At 35.4% G+C, this 19,997-nt stretch overlaps 1 protein-coding gene across 2 annotated transcripts in view; it reads right to left on the bottom strand.

Annotated features, from left to right (window-relative positions):
• Positions 1-19,997, bottom strand: part of AGMO (alkylglycerol monooxygenase) — a 171,886-nt gene that overhangs the window by 11,338 nt on the left and 140,551 nt on the right. Inside the window, exon 13 of one of the 2 annotated variants that reach the window (XM_085538540.1) lies at positions 2,765-2,788. The exons of the other annotated variant lie outside the window; for it this stretch is intronic. Coding sequence (XP_085394666.1) covers positions 2,780-2,788 — 9 coding nt within the window. The 3' untranslated portion in view covers positions 2,765-2,779. Of the gene's footprint in view, positions 1-2,764; positions 2,789-19,997 lie in introns of those variants that run through there. 2 annotated transcript variants of the gene reach the window in all.

Genomic DNA, 19,997 nt, shown 5'->3' with positions numbered 1-19,997 from the left:
CTTTTATAAAGTCATAGGTACTATACTGCTTAATCCTTCTGTGGTGAAGTATTTTCTTACTTAATGTGGCAAATTCATTTAAAATATGGGCAGGATGGACCTGCACTCAAAGCTGTCATGCTCACTTAAAAGAAAATTAAAGCAAAAAAAAAAAAAAAAAAAAAAAAGATTGCACTTTTTGAACACATAATTATAACATTTTGAAATCTGGATTGCACATTACCTCACTGTCACCTGATGAGCACCTATGGGAATAGCTGAACCTGATGAACACCTATGGGAATAACTGAACCCCCATAAGCCCTCCATTTTTATATCTTATATATATATATATATTTATATCCTATAATATATATTACTATATATTATTTTTATAAAAATAAAAATAAAAATAAAAATAAAAATAAAAATAAAAATAAAAATAAAAATCCCAGCTTTTAACTATAAACCCATAGACATTAGATCACTGACAGGAAAACTTTGCTACAGATATTAAAAAGAAATGATGGGAAAAAGCTGGCTACTATGACTAATGGCAAATGTGAAAGAAGGGAACAAGAATTTGCAGAAAGGGATAAAACAACTGAGTGATAAACAGAAAGGATTTCCTCTACAGTGGGAAAAAGAAAACAAACAAACAAAAAAAAAAAAAAACAAAGAAAAAAAAACAACCACATGATAAAAGTATTCAAAGAAGACTGACAGACAGAAATCAAGGCTAGAAGTCATTTGAGACAAAGATTGCTCTGAAAGCCAATATGTTTTTAGGAGAAATTAATCCTTTCATCAAAAGGATGGAGAACATAGAAGGCTGTTCTCAGCAAAGGAAATACATTAATATGCATTGATAACGTAAAGGAAAAATCTTGCCATAGAAGACACATGTCCAAGACGAAGATAGACAGAACACACCCATCATGCTGGCCAGCCCTCTTTCTGAGGCCAAAAGCAGTAAAATATGACTGCTTTTAAAGTTCCACAGAAAAGAAAAATGCTGAGGTCAGTCCAGCCCTGTGTCTATCACTGTACATGGAAAAAAAACAGATATCCTTCTGACTATTGATGTGTCACTTTCTTGCTTATCAACAAAATTTCTCCATGTTCTGGCTTATTGTTTCTTTTTTTTTTTTTTTCCTATGAGAAACTCACATTCCCAAATCTCACAGTCTTTTGATTTGTAAAAGTTGCTGTACTCAATATCAACCACAGCTGTATTCAAATATTAAATTCAAAATTTAAGAGAAAAAATAGGTGTCTATATGCCTATTTCTAACATTAAAAAACAAAACAAAACAAAACCTACAAAATACCTTTCTTTTTCTTTCCTTTCCTTTTCCTTTTCCTTTTCCTTTATTTATTTATTTATTTTTTTTAATAGAAGGACATTTCCTAACAGTTTTACTTAACTGGAGATACTGAAGCAAATGTATAATTTAATTAAAGGAAAAAATATTAAATCTAAGAAGAAACCAAATGCTCAAATATAAGTGAGAAATAATGGTTGGCCAAGAGAACATCATTAAAAAAAAGCAAACCTGGAGAGTTGGAGTAGTTCACAAACAAAAAATGCCTTAATCATACAATGCTGATATAAAAAGATGTCAATACCACCGCGGAATATATTAACAGAAGTGTTTCATGTAAAACACAGTCACCATTCCTGCCTGCTCTAAATTGGTGAAGTATTTAAAGAAAATATAGATTAAGTGGATATAGTCATGAAGCAGAAAATAAAATTAAGACAAAAGGTTTCGATAAGTAGACATGTAGGAAAGCTTGAAGAAATTCTTCTGTGTATTCTTGAAGAAAGTAGAAGTCAGAAGGAGTTCTGATATGTGAAAGATTAGTGCAACAAGAAAAGAAGATAAGGTACTGCTGAAGGTAATGAAATAAGGTTATACTGTTGTGGTTTTTTGTTTGTTTTTCAATTAATCTAAGATTTTAATATAAAATAACCAAAAAAAAAAAAAAAAAAAGAAAAGAAAAAAAGAAGAAAAAAAACAACCTGCTGCTTGGAAGGATGGTACAGTGTTACAATCATCTACATTAGGAAGCTGTGAAAGGTATATGAATTGTTATACAGGCATGTGTCTATGGCATAACTGTAATTGATCCTCCTTCAAGTGGAGACTCGCTGCTAGTCCAGTATTTCTGTTTATTCACAGTGAATACAAAGGATTTCTTCATTTCAAACTAACATTTGGTAACACCATCTGCTTTGCCAACAGCAGTCAAGAAAGATGAGACTGCATAGCTCACAGAGCAACCACTACTTAGCAAACACTTTTTGCAGTAACCAAATTTCATCAACTTAATTCTCAGATCTGGCTGTCATCTTAGTCAAGGAACGAAAAGTAAAATCTGCTGCTACTTTTTTTTTTTTTCTTTTCTTTTTCTTTTTTTTTTTTTTTTTTGGTTTTGTTTTGTTGTGGTTTTTTTTATTTTTTTTTTTCTTTTTTGTTTTTGTTTTTGTTTTTCCCCCAGCTTCTAGCATTGGAAAGATTTGAACCTGCTTCCCATCAGGATGATAGGAAGAGATCAGCAAGAGATCAGCTTCCACTGGTTCTTTCAATGTTAGCTTCAAAGACTGATGGCAGAAGCACAAACTTTCTCACTCTTATTTTATGTACAGTACAGTCTGCATGAAAAGATATGGCACCGTATAGTCAAAATCATCTGCCTCTGAGGCTCTAAAAGAATAGTCAAGGAGTTACCATAAAAGTCTGGGATGCTGGGATGTTCGGATTGCATTCTTTGCAATAGAATAGACTTCTAGAATTTACACCTCCTAAGGTGAAAAACAGAGAAATCATTTATCTCCCCCAAAAGGTAGTACTTTCTAACTCCCACTTCACTAAAATCTAAGACAATTTCACTCACTATGGTAATGCAGAAAGAATAAAAACATATCAAAGACAGATTTGTCACTTTATGACTTTTTCTGTGACAAACATCATATCAATAATTCTAAATCCACAGTATTTTTTTCTTAACTGTTCTGTGCTTGCATAAACAAAATGGACATCTTTAAAAATCAGATAATTGAGTGTATTTCATATATGGCTCCAGCTATTGAGCAAATTTAGCTCCATGTTTCATGGTGCTGACCAAATGAAGAGCTAAAAATGCTGTGAGAAACTGTTTCCATCTAATGATTACTTTGGCTTAAAAAAGTTACAAGCCACTATACGGTGAAAATGTTGAAAAAAATATCACTCTGGACTTCAGTTTTACAGAAATATATCATCTTCCTAATCTAAGGTTTTGTTGTTTTCCCCCTCCCCCCATGTTGGATTCTAGATTAAAAGAGATATTGTGCCCTAAATACGATTCTGTCTTGGAAAGGCTACTGGGTATTGTTTAATTTGTATGTCAAAGGGAGGGCTGAAGTCTCAACAATTGTTAACCTCTCCCATGATGCACTAATAAAAGGTCAGAGGCCCACATGTGACTTGCAGCCTGGGGAATTTCTCTCAGTGTTCTGCCAGGGATGGGACTGCCTGAACGTTTTCTCTCATAAGTTTTAAGCCATAAACTGCATCCTACTTGGCTCAGTGTGCCAAAACTGGACCCAGGGGTATCCAGAGTCTTGGCTGATGGGAAAAAATGAATGCTTCCTATGGAAGCCACAGCTGTTTTCCTGAGAGAGAGAGAGCACAGATGCTTAAACATTTCTCTGCTTTCCGTTTCTGACTACCTGTTCTGGCAGCCGTTCCAAGAAGGGGGGAGTACAGAGGCAGGCATCCAGCTGCTTTCAATAATCCGTGGCAGCACAGGTACTGATTATCTAAAAACTAAACATGTTCAACAAGCATTGTTCTGTGAATTTGAAACTATAAAAAAGGTGAGAGCATGTACTAATGCTCCCATCCTCCTCTCTTGAGCAGAAATTTATTGATCAGGATAAACACCTTAATTATGAAAGCAGAGAGTAATTCAGGGGATAAAAAAAGAAAATGTACTTTCTTGAAAATAAAATACATAGAAGTGTGTCTTATACATACATACACACACAGAGAAATACAAACATGTAGATAGTATATATATTCTATGCATTTTCCAGGAATAGGATTAGTTTCTTCAGTCAGACAATTGCTGAATGTCACAATATGGTTTCAATTTTAAACTGTGGGGTAGTATTTATCCTGAATACAATTTCTAGAAGTCAAAGAAAGTATGTAGGCAAAGTTATGTTTTGTACTAATTTGGACCACGATTATGTCAGCTGCCTCCTCAATTCTACTGAAATCATATAACAATAGAACACAGCTTTTGATACTGCATAGCAACTGTTAAGTAATTATCTTTAGCTAATTTCTTATACATATTGGTGACCAATGAACTTTCCATATATATAGTAAGTAAAAGGTATGTCCTTTTCTTCCAAACAGGTTGTATAGGAGTTTGATAGCACTTAGATTGATTCCCTTTAACATTTTTCTCCAGTAGCATCTTTTGAAGTATTATGGAAAAAATTCAAAAAATATCCCAATTCAAGCACAGTTAATTAATGCACAATGTACAAATGGGATAGTAGATAGCTATAGCTGATATGTAAAGAGCAGAATATCACATAAGACTGTACAACTGGATTTAATGATTAGTCATTGCTCAGTGGATCAACACTTTCTGTTAAGATTTCAGTTCACCAGTTTATTTGCTTTTGAGGACAGCTGCTCCTGATTGCTACCTGCAGCATTCAGTCAGTGCCTGCTCCTTCTGTCACAGCCTATATGAAATGAAGAAACATCTGTCAACAGGGGAAGCAAGCAGATAATATTAGTGCTTTCCATCAAGAGCTGTAAAGTGCTTTAGGAAAGAGCAGCTCTAGAAAAGTAGTGATTCTTCTCATCAGCCAATCAAAAAGGCATTTGCCTGTAAGATGTCTGAATGATGTTTCCTTCAAGACTCAGGATAGACAAGTTGAACTTCAATGGGCCAGTCTTCCTCAATATTTTCCCTCTCCTTCCCGTTATACTCATCAAAATTCTTCATTTATATTTAGCCCAAAAGTGTGTTGTTTAGTTTTCTGGTTTTTGTTTGTTTGTTTGTTTTTGTTTTTTTTTCTTCTATGTTGATCACCATCCACACAGCAGACACTCAGATCTACTTCACTGATCAAACTATCTTGTGAGTGCATTTGTGCTGATGGCTAAGCTGTTCTCCAAGCCAGTGTGTTTCCCAGTCAGAGCAAGAGCTTTGGTATGACAAATCCTGCAAAAAGTATTATTTAAGATATTTTCTGAGTGCTTACTTCAGATCAAGGGAGCTTTAAAACTAATGAAGTGAAAGGTAGATATCTACTTCTAAGTGACAAGAAAAAGAATTTTGGTCTGCTGAGTGGTGATCTCACAGCTGAGCCATGCAAACTGCTTTTCTCCTTCTAGAGGTAGAAACCACTGACGGGATGGATCACGTACAAAATCTTCTAGGAACAGAATAAAAGGAATAAAGTGGTTTCACTTGACCAAGCCCCTGAAAGTCAATGAGTTTGAACAGGTAAGGAAGTCAAAATTATGAAAAAGAGCTACTGTACTTGAGCAACACGTTGCCTCAAAGTGTTCACATGGGAAAGAGCCTTGGGAATTTTGCTGCCTCTAATATACACTAACCAGATTCTGCCCTGCCTCACTTTCTCCTTTGTAACTCATTTATTGCATTTCCAAAAGGACCAACTCCTGACCTTTCCATTTTCTTTTCCTGGTCATCATAACACTGCATTTGATAGCCTAGTACCAGAAAAGAAAGCAATATACAGTGGTTTCTTTAAATCCAAAGTAAGTGACAGAAGTCTTCAAAAATGTCAGGTGACTGACCCAGATAAAGTGTGATTTTGTGACAGTAAAAGTCCATCACTTGCTAGCACTTTTAATAACAATGTCATAATTTTCATTTGTTTAACAAGGATCAAAGAGGTTTTGCTGAAATCTAAATAACTTTGGCAATAGTGTATGTTTGTTATGTTTAGTTATTTGCAATGTTTTGCTATGCAAGATTTTGCTGTTCTAGCTCCTGCATTATTTTTCCACACTTCAACTGACTCATAACTATTTATTTATTTATTTTTTAACTGTTTTTGTCTTTAAAGCACTGTCAGAATAAAAATCTTTTGCAGTTATGCGTTACATCAGTCAAATCATATTTTCAGAAGAACAAAACAAGTAGAACATTACTTTCCTTTTATTTTTTTGTTAAAAGCCAGCAAACTTAAATACTGAATCATACAGAAAATATGGAAAATAAGTGTGTTATCATAAAAATCATTAAAGCAGGAGAGCAAAAGGAAACAGGGTTATAGAAGTACAGATATATTTCTGACAAATTCAGATATACGTGATATGAGATCTAATTTTGCAACCTTTAACTCACAATAGTAGTCTTACTGAAGTCTACAGAAGTACTCATTTAGAAAATATGGGATAAACCCTAGAAGACTGAGAGAAATCCACTTTTTTCTTTTTCTGCTATGAGAACAAATATTGCATCATAAAACAAATGATGTCCAGATGAGTAAAATAGCTTAGCAACAAGATAATCTTATAGAAAACTTATAGGCGCATCTATAGTGATGACAGATAATAGGACCCAAGGATATGTTATTATAGACAATTTGGAGTATAGCATCTGAGTCATATCCCGATTGTTAAAGAAATTATTGTCAGATCTTGCAGGAAGATTAGTCTGTATCTAAAGGGATTTACTACTGATATTATAATAACATGTTCAGAGAGTTATTAGAATAACACAGTTTTTGGAATAAAAGAGAAACAAATTTATTCATAAAATTAAAGCACCCCTAGCTGGCACTAACAGAAAAAGATGAGCTATCCACAGATTAGTATCTAATGAAGATTATCATAGGCTGTAGTGCTACGTAAATATATTCAGGGGAAAAAAATAAAATAAAATAATAAAATAAAATTAAATAAATTTTTTTTTAAAAAAGGACAAATGTGAAAAAGAACTAAACATATAAACATGATGTTTGAAAATAGATGTATTTTTAAATGACCAAACATAACTTTTCATTTACTAAGTCCACACAAGGAAATAACTTAAATGGATACTTAAATTGATAGGTTTGTTCTAGCTGTGTGAGTAGCTTTCTGGGGGACCATATCACAACAGTGACTCTGATTCATGGATTCTGATCTAGATCCATGAACCCTGTCCTGGATCAGCACACTTAGCTGTGCTCACCAGGTCATAACCCATACTGTGACACTGGTAGCATGGGTTGGCACTCCGGTGAGTTGAACTACCATCTTCCACAGGCTACTGTGGAACTGTGGCAAAGGCACAGAATTACATAAAATATCCCAAAACAAGACATGAAAGTGTTTATAATACAGTTCTTTTCCCACACATCCACAGTAAAGATCAGAAATTACTGTAAAATGGAAAATATATTTTGCATGGTTTTGTAATTCTGTGTGTCCAATGGTTTGTTGATTGAATTCAGTCTGAAGATTCCTCTATTCATTTGTATTTGGTACTGAAATATGATCAGTGGAAGAATTGGAAATACGGGAACTGGGAAATAAGGCCAAACATACATTTATTATTTTATTCTGTCAAAAGGTTCCGAAGCTCTTGTATAGGACTGATATGATGATCTTATTACAGAGATGAATTTATCAATTCAAACAAGACAGCTGTAGATTAGAGTCTATTTTCCTCTTTTCACATTAAAAAAAAAATGCAAAAAAATGCATTTGAAAATGTTTGCTGTGCATTGTCACAATTCAACCATGAAAAGGTTTGCTATGTTTCTGTGAAGCATGTTTAGATTCATTTTCAGATAACATAATTTATTTGACACATTTTGATTCATATACAAATTTTAAGGAAATAGAGTAAACTCAAAATAGATTTATTAATCAAAATTATTCGGCTATTTTCTTATGGATTCTGTTTTTCCAAAGTTCAGCTGTGGCTTACTGCAATATTTGATGCGTCTCCATCATAATATTGACTAAAATTTCTATTACATATACATTAATAATATGCTTAAACTTATAAGATTACCCTGATTGAAATAATCAAATAGACATTTGCAGCCTTCTTAACCGGGAACGATCTTTGGCATAAACATGAAGCAATTCTTGAACCCCTATTTCTCAAGAACAGGCAAACCACTATACCACAAAACTCCTGCAAGCAGGGAGGTAGTTCAGTGATTAGAAAAATTTTAAAGGGCTTACAGAGAAAGGAAAAGACCTGCAATATGCCATCACTAGGTCAAACTCATGGTGGAAACTCCATCCAACAGGAATCAAAAATTGCCTCATTGAAGCAAAGTGGAATAAAGTGGTCTATTTACTCATATAACAAGCCTGTATTATCTTATCTGCACTAAAAACCAAAGGTGTTGGCAGCATCCTAGCACTGGCTATATGTTGGTAGATATCCCATAATAAGTTCACAAAGGTAGGAACAAAAAATATATAGACTCTTTAGACACCAAACCAGTACATTTATAAACCTCTTCAACATAAAAGAAATACAGTTCCCGTAACTTCATTCCTGCTGTTCTATTGAAGAAAACATTCCTCAAATACTGATGGTTATATTTTCCCATTATAGCTCTTTCTTCTTTTATTTATTTATTTTTTTATTTATTTATTTGCTTTTTGCTTTTCAACGTTGTATTTGCCATTCTGGTACTACATTGCCAGCAGCAATTAAAAATTAACAAGAAAACCCTAAGATTTTCAGTTCTTCCCTGTTCAACCACTTTATTTTGTCACTCTGCTATTTAACTAGTTCAGCCTGTCTAAACGTCTGCTGGTACTTTGTGTACCAATGCCTGTCCTTGCATCCCACCTGCAGTTAGAACCATGTGTGTGATTTTCTCACATACTACCACCTTCCTCTTACATACCTTGTTCCATCCTGGATCAGATCTCACAAACACATGGATAGCAAAAGCATGTCATAATAAAGGTCAAAATGTATTTTATTCAGTGGAAACAATTTTAAGCTCTATGTACTAAAACCAGTCAGAACTGGCATCTTTTTAAGGACACTTTTCTTAGAGCTCAAGAACTCTCCATCTAGACATGTAAGAAATCAAGCAGGAGAGGCAAGAAACTGGTGTGGCTGAACAAAGACCTGCTGATCAAACAGAGATGTCAGAAAGAAATTCACAGGCAGTAGGAGCAGTGACATGTAGCCTGGGAAGAGTACAGGGATGCTGTCTGGATGCATAGGGATGTAATCAGAAAAGCTAAAGCACCTCTCCAGTGAAAACAGGCTAAGGGAGCTGAGCATTTTCAGACTGGAGAAGAGAAGGCTTATGGAAGTCCTTGTTCCAGCCTGTCAGATCTTAGAGGAGGCTTATAAAAAAAGATTTTTTTTACATGGTCTGATAGTGAAAGGAGAGGGAGAACAGTTCTGAACTGAAAGTGGGAAGATTTAGATTAGATATTAGGAGGAAACTTTTTACTCAGAACATGGTGAGGCCCTGGAACAGGTTGCTCAGAGAAGCTGTGGATGCTCCATCTCTAGAGGTGTTCAAGGCCAGTTTGGATGAAGCACTGAGCTGCTTGATCTGGTGGGCAGTAACCCTGCACAAAGCCATAAGGGTTAGAACTAGAAAATCTTTAATGTCCCTTCCAACATAAGCCACTCTATTACTATCACTAAACTGCTTGTTAAGGTATATGTTCACTTTGAATAGGGAAAAAGAAAGATGGAATTTTTTATATAAATAAATCAGTGGAGGCCTGGAGGAAAAATGACTAAACCCTGGTAGGTTTCAACAAGAGGGCCTGGATCAAAAGAAAAAGAAAACAAGAAACAGTGACAACAACAAAGGAAGCATAAATAAGGAGTTTACAGGTAGGATGTAATTTTCTCTACTTAGAGCATGAATGAATGAATGTAGCTACTGAAAGTCACTTAAGTAACAAATGGACATTTTGGGCTTAGAGAAAAAAAAACATTTGGAACTTCAGTTATTATTTCTGCTTGGGTACTTAGTGAGAACACTATACATAAGTAAGTATTTAATAGAAGTGCTAATGCAATATATCACTTCCACAATATGAAACACAAATTTACAGGAGTTTCAAGGGATACAAATATTAGAAACATATGGTTGGAAGAAATTTCTAAATCATCAAGTTCAGTTCCAACAATGATAAGAAACTATATAAATACATACTTTTTTCCAGAAAAAACCATGGAACATTAAAAAAAAACAAACCAAAACAAACAACAACAACAAACAAAAACAAACAAACAAAAAACCAAACAAAAAAAAACAAACAAAAACCTGAAAATATTTTTCAAACTGCTTTCCTAAACTTTAATCTCTAAAGAATCACAGAATCTTCAACCATTGTATACAAAAAAAAGACCAGGAAAGTCTTTATCACATACTAAGAAACACATACAGAGTGGAAGTACAGATCATCAAAAACCAGGCTGTCAGAGCTGGCTTTTACTCTTCATGCTCTGGATAAAATCTAATTGCACATTACAGAATAGAAATATATTTTCCACACTAGATCTCTGAAGTGACTAATGTAGCCTAGAAATTGCTTTGGATTTTTCTGGGAGGAAAATGTTATAAGTTACATAGCATTATAGTAATTCACATCATTAGTTTTTATATTTATTAATTCACATTAATTAATTACCCCTTGGAGTATTTGTGTGGTTTCTGTAAATAAGTGTGTGGCCTGGTAATCCATCACAAAAGATTTAATGTGTAGGTTTATGTGTGGAATGCTTAACTGAAGCAATATCATAGTGATGAAATCAGAAGAAAAACACGCAATCAAATATGCGTGTCAGGAACACTTCCTTTAAGATTTCTGTACATATGTCAGCATGGCAAAAAACTGCAAATAAAAGTGAAATAAATAAATAAATAAATAAAAAATGCATAAGCAGGTAGAAAATTTCAAGAAAATAAAAAAAGAAATCAAATATAATTCCTGAAACTCCAGAACATTTACTTTTCTAGAAAATAATAATAATAATAAAGAAAGAAAAAATAAAAAATAAAAAAAAGTTCACAGATTGCTTAAAGTAAGTGCATCTGGTAATTAATTCCTATTGAGAAGGTTAAATTTCTCTAAAGTGCCTGTTCCTAACAAATCAATCTTGCCAAACTGGCATTGAGTGGGCACTGTATATTAGAGGATACTTGAGAGTCGCATGCTGCAAAACGTAATCACCTTTCCACATAATCACAAAAGCTAATAGACATTTAAGTCAGCTCCTGTAGGTTGACACTGGGAGCTCTCTTTCATTTTTGGTTGTAGTTGCAGCATCTCAGTAGCATAATAGGGAAAAATCCTTTTTAAGTATTTTATGTATCTTTGGGGTGAGTAAAAATTTATGAATAAGTATATGGGAAAACCTGCCACCTGCCAGTTATCTTTGTGTATACACTTTGAGTGTTTGTGTAATTATACACATACTTCTAGCTTTGCAAAATTTGTACAGAAATATGCAATCATAATAGAAATATTTTGCATGCATTTCACGTGGGCTAAAAAACAATGATTAAACATGACTGCGAAGAATTAAGCACCAACAATAAAAAATAACAGTGACCAATTTTAGAGGCTTCAGCTTTAATAATTGTTATTATTATGTTTTTAAAAATTAAGAATATATCATAATCTTGTTTATGAAATAACTAATAATGTTAATGGGGATTGCATAAACCACATTTGTTCTTCTTGTTTTATACCCAGCGATTGTTTACGTGAACTCAGCAGCCCTGCTAAATGACTTTGTTTATCTCATTTTGTATTAAACATAATCAAAATGCTCACTTTGCTAAACTAAACTTCAGATGGTCTCAGATTTGAGTGTTTAAACTCACACTCTGACCTGTTAGTCTGCATTGCCACCTGGAGGACCTCATGGCAAAGTCAGGTCGAATTGCTGAGGTGAGATTTTGAGCTAAGGCTCTAGGAATTCAAGCTGCCTCTTGTGCTGTAAGAAGTGACCTATTTGCTCCTCTCTGCCCCTTGAAGAGTAGGAGCTAAAGCTTAGAGCCTTGGACGTGCCTAGCTAGTCAAGCAGGCTAGCAGGTAACCCTTGTAGATTTTTTTCCAAAAAGAAAACAAACAAAAAAACTCAACACAGCCATAACCAGCAAAATATAAAAAATAAATAAAAACAGTTGTGTTTTGAAATTAGTGGTTAGTCTGAGGCCTTAGATGTACAATACAACCTACAAACAAGTGAGGAAGAACACACTACTCAGCTGAGCAAGAGTGATTTGAAGAATTTTGAAATGCAGGAAAAATGAAACTTCAAAAGGAATATATCAACCTGCAAAACATGCCCAGGTAATATATCATGTTTGGGAAGGAAAATAAGCTGATGCTACTTTGAATGGCTGTCAAGCCAAATCCAATATAAAATTAAGGAAAAAATGTTTCTTCAAAATTCAAAACCAATGTAAATAGAACGTATCCTGCAGAAAGTTAGAGAACAATATATGATAGCCATAAAAAAATGTTGGGTTTTTTTTGTTGTTTGTTTCTTTTGTTTTTTGTTGTTGATGTTTTTGGTGGTTTTTTTTTTGGTTGGTTGGTTTGTTTAGTTTTTTAAATCAAACTGCCATATTTACATTTCAGAAACATCTTTTCCATATCTTCCCTGAAGAAGTTTAATACTCCAGACTTATTTTGGTTGAAGAAGCCTCACTGGTCAAGTAAATGAGCATGAATTGAGGTAGATCACTCTCTTCATAGATCCAAGCCTTGCTATACTCAAGAAAGGAACAAATTGCCCAACACACAGAGAAGTGACTACTGCAAGGAGAAAGAAAGTGTTTCAGCAGAAGGAGAATAGGTGCAAGTGAAGAAATTATCCATCAGAATTTTCTGGGAGGTAACTATAACTAGTGGTGGAGTATCACTAATACTGTGAGTGCGAGGAAAATGCTTATTTGCCTTAGGCTGGAATCTGGTGTGGAGTGCTAATGTGATACCAGAAGTCTGAATACCAGTCTGAAAGAAAAAAATTAGCCTTACTCAACATGGATTTAAACCTTATGTTACACAGTCAGTATGGACTAGACAAAACAGAGATCAAAATCTTGGAAAGTCACAGTAGTAGTCTTCAGCATAAAACAGACAACCTGTTATAGGCAGAAAAAACATATGATATCGTAGGTAGAGCTAAAAGTTTCAGAAAAAGTAACCTATAGAGATTGAAAGGGAAATAGGAGAAAATAAAAAGAAAAAACAAGTTAAAAAAAAAAAGTGAAAGTATTACAATGACAAGAAATGTTTCTCTTCAAGATGTAGAGAAACTATATGGAGTTACTAACAGAATGTTATTACAGAAGTTACATCTTCTGAAAGAGGATTGTGTTTTGGCTGTCTTTCATAGTACTTGTGCCTTGTGAACCATTCTGTGGCCACCTGAGTCCTGCAAGGACATTTGTTCTTGCTCTTTACCAGAGTGCAAGTTCTTGATCTTTCATCTTCTCCAAAACTAACAGGATTGTGATACTGCTACTAAAGACACAGCTTGGTGCCTGTACAGAGTCACAGAATGGCTTGGGTTGGAAAGGACCTCAAAGATAATCTAGTTCCAACCCTCCTGCCATGGGCAGGGCTACCAGCCACTATATCAGGCACTATATCAGGCTGCCCAGGGCCTCATCCAGTCTGGCTGTGAACACCTCCAGAGATGGGGCATTCACAACTTCTCTGGACAATTTGTTCAAGCATCTCACCTCTCTCTGAAAGAAAAGTTCCCTCCTAAAATCTAATCTAAATCTCTTCTAGTTTAAAACCATTCCCCTTTTGTCCTATCACTATCAGATAGTGTAAAAAGTTTGTACCTCTCCTGATAATAAGCTCCCTTTAAATACTGGAAGGCAATAAGTCTCCTTGGAACCTTCTCATGTCCAGGCTGTACAAGCCTAGCTCACTCACCCTTGTAGCTCTCCTCTGGAGCCACTTTAGTAGGTCTACATTTGCCTTGTATTGGGGGCACCAGACCTGGATGCAGTACTGCAGGTGAAGCCTCACCAGCACAGAGTTAAGGGGTGCAATCATCTCCCTTACCCTGCTAGCCTGCTCTTTTGATGCAGCTCTGGATAGCGTTGGCCGTCAAGGCTGCAAGTGCACATTGCTGGCTTGTGTCCATCTTCTCATCCACCAGGATTCTCAGGTTGGTTCTGCAAGGCTGCTTTCTATGATTTCTTCTCCCAGTCTGTACACAGATCTGGGATTGCCTCAACTCAAGTACAACACCTTATACTTGGCCTTTTTCAACATCTTTAGCTACACACGAGTACAATTTTCAAGCTTGTCCAGGTCCCATTGGATGGCAACTCTTCTATTGTATCAACAATATCACTCAACTTGGTGCCGCTCCAGTCTTCAAGACCATATCTCTCCAATTTAAAGATAAGCATGTCACCCAGAACCATGTCAAAAGCCTTAGAGAAGTCCAAGCAGATAACATCAGTTGCCCTTCCTTTGTCCACCAATGCCAACATTCTATCATAGAAGGCCAACAGTTCAGTCAAGCACTATCTGCTCTTATTGAAGATGTGCTGGCTGTCTCAAATCACCTCCTCATCTCACATGTGCCTTAGCATCTTTTCCAGGATGATCTGCTCCATGATTTACCCAGGCATAGACATGAGGCTCACCAGTCTGTAGTTCCCCAGATCTTCCTTTCTCTCTTCCATAAAAATGGAAGAGATGTTTCCCTTTTTCAGGCATTGGTTACTGCATTTATATCAGTTCTCTTGTGAAAGAAAGTATTGGCTGAAAGCAAGTGTTGCCAAGCTCTTCATGTGTTCACTAAGTTTAAGGAAGAGAGAATTAATTTGGATGTAAATATTTCTTTCAAATATTTAGCTAGTTAATTGCCAGCATAAGCATACCACTCCAAATTCACATTTATGATTGTGGAAGAAATCCTTCTGAAATATTCTTAAAGGACTACATCTGCAATATAAAGGATGTAAAATAAGAAAACATCCACACTCTGACAGAAAAAAACAAAACAAAACAACAACAACAACAAAAAAAACAACAGTAGACAGACATGAAGGTGAGCACTGTAGATGTAGTACAGAATAAATATTACAGCCTGCAAAAACTACAAGACAAACTATTTTAGTATGCTTTAGTGTTTTGAAACTACTAAACTACTTTGGTATTATGCTGTATCCTCCTTATATTTCTTCTACAGATTTATACACAGGAAATTAAAGTCTGTACTCACTATATGGCTGTTACTTAACTGTAACTTCTAGGCTTCAGTAAAAGTCTCTTTAGCAAAAGAGTGCTAAAAAATAACAAATCATTAAGCTACTTGAGACACATGTGGAGAAGGATTAACTTGAAGACCTATAAAACAGAAAGGGATGAGAGAAATGAAAAAAAAAAAAAAAAAAAAGTTACAAAACACAAAGTATTGGCTCATTGTAAAGGTTTGCACCCATTGAGCAATAAGCAAGATGAAAGGAAAAAAATCTACAGATTCTCTCTTTATGCATGCATTTTTTTCTGTACCCTGTCCAGGATAAGGGGCTTACTGGTATTTAATAAGGCACAGGTGTATTGTGAGGCTCCACAATTGTCCAACATCAGATGGAGCCAGCCTTACTGCTGTCCTGCTGGCTGGGTACAGGTTACTGCAGGACCCTCTAACCTGGCTTTTTCTGCAAGCTCACTGAACAGTCTGGCTGCCATTTCATAAAACAAAAGTCATTTGCCAGAAAAAGGGTTAAATGTAATACAGCTGGACAGCTGAGCAGCTGCTTTCATGATTTAAATAAAAACAAGCTGAAATCCTTGCTGTCAGCTCAGTGATATATGACTTGTAATGGGATGTTTCCAACCTTTTCTTCCATATGGTTGCCTATGTTAGGTAATACACACAGCCTGCAGTGCAACTAGCTTCCCAGAAAACATCTGGGTCCCATTCCTGCTCTGTTAGCTTCATCGTTGCCTCCCACAAACACAGATGATTCATAGGACAACATCCCTTTGGTTAAGGATCAAATTAGGACATTTCATTGATAATTTTATCATGCAGCCCAACTGGAGTTATGGGAAAATGGAACTCATTCAAAAAAAAGTTTCTCCACACATATTTCCACTCTCCTATCTGCAGTTGATAAAGTTAAGATTTCAGAAACAGATTTTTAATGACTGCTTAGAAAAATAAAATTAAAAAACAGAGTAGCCTATCTCCTTTGAGGAATGTATTTCCGTTTGATTTCATCTTCTCTCTTGACTAGTTTTAGTGTTACACCCCTTAATAAAATGCATTTTTTGACAGCAAAATCATAGCATAATGCTTATTTTTGGAAGCTGAAATCAAAACCAATGTCTTCTATTGATAAGAGATTAGGATCTGATGTAAAAAAAAAATAAAAATAAAAAAAAAAAGCTTCGTGTTAAAAAATTTAATGGACTAGAAAGAAAATGAACAGCCAGCCCTGGAGCTCATGCAGTGATAGTGGCTTGCTTCTAGACTCCTGTTAAGAAGAGACAAAGTTGGCAAATACCAGCCTACCACTTTTCTGGATTAGGTCCTCCAAGCATTCATTCAGTAAAACATTTAAACCCATTTTTGAGAATTGAAACTTTGGTTGTTATCCGTTGCTTTACATTTTTGTGGTCATATTTTTGAATAAAAATGGCTGATGATGCCAACACATACACAGCAATTCACTGATTTGCACATCTAGTTGCTAACACTGTTCAACGGTCTCGTGTGAACATCTTTAAATCTTTTTCTGAACAGTTTAAATTCCATTTGAGTTGGTTTGGTGCGATACATCATTTCACTGACAGGAATTATTACAACAACAACAACAAAATACAGCTAAGGCATTAAACTTTCTGTCTAATCAGTTTTCAAAATGCCATTTTCCCCTCTCAGAATTTTAGTGAGTGACAACAAGTAGATTGGAGAGATAATTTAATTAGTGTAGCTTATTAAATAACTGGACAGCAGCTTGCAAATGTCTCTCTAGTATCATTTAAAATTCAAGTTTAATTATATTCTTTCAGGTAAGTCAAAATTTTATTAAGATGCCCAACAGAAACAAAGCATCTTTCAGCATGACTATTTCCTTTTTGTTTTTGGCACATTTATATTTAGTCTGAGTGCTAACCAGTGCTAACGTGGATGACATGTATCATGTACTAATGTTAAGAAAGGACAAGATTCTTGTCCACTCATCATTCCAGGTACAAAAGAGAAGAAAATATAAAACAATAATATTTTCACAGAAACAGATGCATACAAGCACAGTCCTAAGTTGTATTTCAAGAACTACCTATCATAGGACAGTACTGGGCCTCTGACATTTATATCAGGACAATCTGCAAGCACCACAGAGATGCTGGGTCATGATCCTGTTCATAACGAAGCAGAGACTGACTACCATAGCACCGAGTTGATGTAACTAGAGACAGGCTTCTGTAACACCAGCCTTTCAAGACTTTCTAAATCATGCTCGGGCTGGCAGTGCTGGTGCTGGCGCAGACCAGAGACAGCACTAACAAAGACTTACAGCTGCCCAACTTCCAGCTGCCAGCTCTGTGATGTACTCAGAGGACGTGCAGCACACATTCTCACCCAGTATGTTACTGGGATTTACAGAAAGAAAATCAAGGGCTGCCTTTGTTTCAGAAAGTCTGGTAATGTTTTTCTGTAAAGAGCTGCTGGTGCTTTTGTTTTACTGACACTCAGAAATTGCTGAACAGGTCAAATAATGATTGGTTGTAGTATAAAATCTGCCATCTGACACCATGGGATCTTCTGGAACGGAAAAAAAAAAAAAGGAAAAAAAAAAAAAGTACATGAAAGAACAGATGGAAGATTTGTTAGAAATCTGTTGCTTTTACTGATAATTTACTGAAGTCATTTTTCTCCCACTGACTTACTCTTTTTATGTTAGTTCAAACAACATTCTGTTGATTTGTTGGCAAACAAATTCAAAATCAACAACTTAGCAGCTTAACAAATTGACTCAACAGATATTGACTAATTATAAGCATTACAGATAAGCTCTTTTTGAGAGAAAGCATATAAGAATTTTTACATTGTTTGTACTGCTGCAGGTAGTAGAAATCAGGGCAACCTTTGTCCTTCCAGTTCAGAAGAAAGTTACTTCCCTTTCTCTCTAAAAAGTCATTCAGTATTGAAGACTAGATTAATGTATTAACTAAATACATAGGTCACTCCAAAAGTAATGCCTTCTATTTATTTCCTTGGAAATAACAACAGCTACAAAGAGAACAAAACACTGCTTGATAGTGTAAATTATCAGCTACAAAACCTTATTTTTCAACATAGTCAATACCATTAGCTCTGCATTTTAACCAGTGATGAGCAAGTGCCTGCGTACCACACCCTTAAAAATCTGCACCAGCAGAGGTGACTCACTGTTTCACAGCTGCTATGACAACATCTTTGCTGAGAAAATGTTGCCCACACATCACCTTTCATTGGCTCAAATAAATAAATGTAAGTCAGATGGATTACACGGTGGGTGAGGTAGGACAGTCCAGTCAATGCCAGTGTGCTCCACTGTCTTTCAAAGAGACATGGGGCCTGGCATTATCACATTGCAAGAGAAAGGCTGTCTGCTTTTCTGGCCTGATTCTGGAAACGTGAACCTTCAGCTTACTCTGCATTGTAGTGTAGCAGTCAGAGTTTTTGGTTTATCTGTGTTCCCTGAAATTCCTTTCTATTCCAAAACACAACACACACCACTTTACTCTCTGAGAGCTGCATCTTGATCTATTTCTTCAATGGAAAATTCATGTTTCCACTCCATAGGCAGCCATTTGACTCCAGCTTGCAGTGGTAACACCACATTTCATCACTGGTAATGATGCGATCCAGAAAACTGTCACTTTCAGCCTTAAATTGGTTCAATAGGTCCTGAAAAACTTGCATGTCATTTTTTCTATTACTGTGCGAGCATTCGTGGGACACACTTGGAGTAAAGTTTGAGATATTCCAAAATTGCCACTGTTATTTCCAATATACTGAAGCCAATTTTAGGCTCTGTACACAGTTCTGTGGTCATAATCCACCAACTTGCATGGATGAGCTGATTGAAATGCTCTTCATTTCATGTTGTGACAGCTACACATGACTATCCAGAGTATGGCTCATCTTTCATGTTGCTGCTGCGAGCACTGAAATGCATCACCCACTGTGCCTCACTGTGCTCACATCCACTGTTTGGTCTCCATCAGTGTTCAGCAAGTGCTGATGAATGTCAAAGGATGAAATTTTTTCCACATAAAGGAATTCTGTTATACACCTTTAACCCATATGCACATTGGTTACATAAAAATTGGTACATAAAAAATACTGGTACGACATATTTGCTCCCCAAAATTTCATGGATAATAGATAAAGATGCTATTAGTTCTAAGATCGTGATATACATAGAGGTTTTTGTCTTTCATTTCTCAGTGCTGATAATTCTTTCACCTCTTTTTTCCTCCCTTTCATCTTTTTACTTATTATATTACTTCATTATTCATAAAAATCAGCCATGACAGCAGAGTTTATTAAAATAAAAAGTAAGAAATATGCAACGATGAACAATGAAAGAACAAATATGAATTTAAATATGAATTTTCCTAATAATGTTTAACCCTTTACAGCTGATACATGGACCTGTATAGACCACAAAAGCATGCAGGTAACTGGATGTACATGAATGAAAGCGTATACCAAACAGGCTCCCTTTCTTTTCCACATAAGGGGGTACAGAAGTACCATATGCATAGATTTTTCCTTAGTAGCTGCAATTTATAATGATTTGACTAATCATTAATGTAACAATTGTGCATTAACTTGAATGAAGAACCACTCTAATGAAATAAGATTTTTTTCCATGAAGAAAAGCATGTATCTGAAGAATATTTGAAAGAACACTTAACTCAAAGAGGAATGATAGGCATATCTATCTCAGAAATACACATACATCTGCAATTCTTTAAGATTCAGCTACATGC

Source organism: Coturnix japonica, chromosome 2 (genome assembly GCF_054131305.1).
Source record: "Coturnix japonica strain WE chromosome 2, WE-NBRP24, whole genome shotgun sequence".
Classification (NCBI taxonomy): Eukaryota; Metazoa; Chordata; class Aves; order Galliformes; family Phasianidae; genus Coturnix; species Coturnix japonica.
Note: the sequence above shows the minus strand (reverse complement) of the source record. Positions and strands in the feature narration are given on the sequence as shown.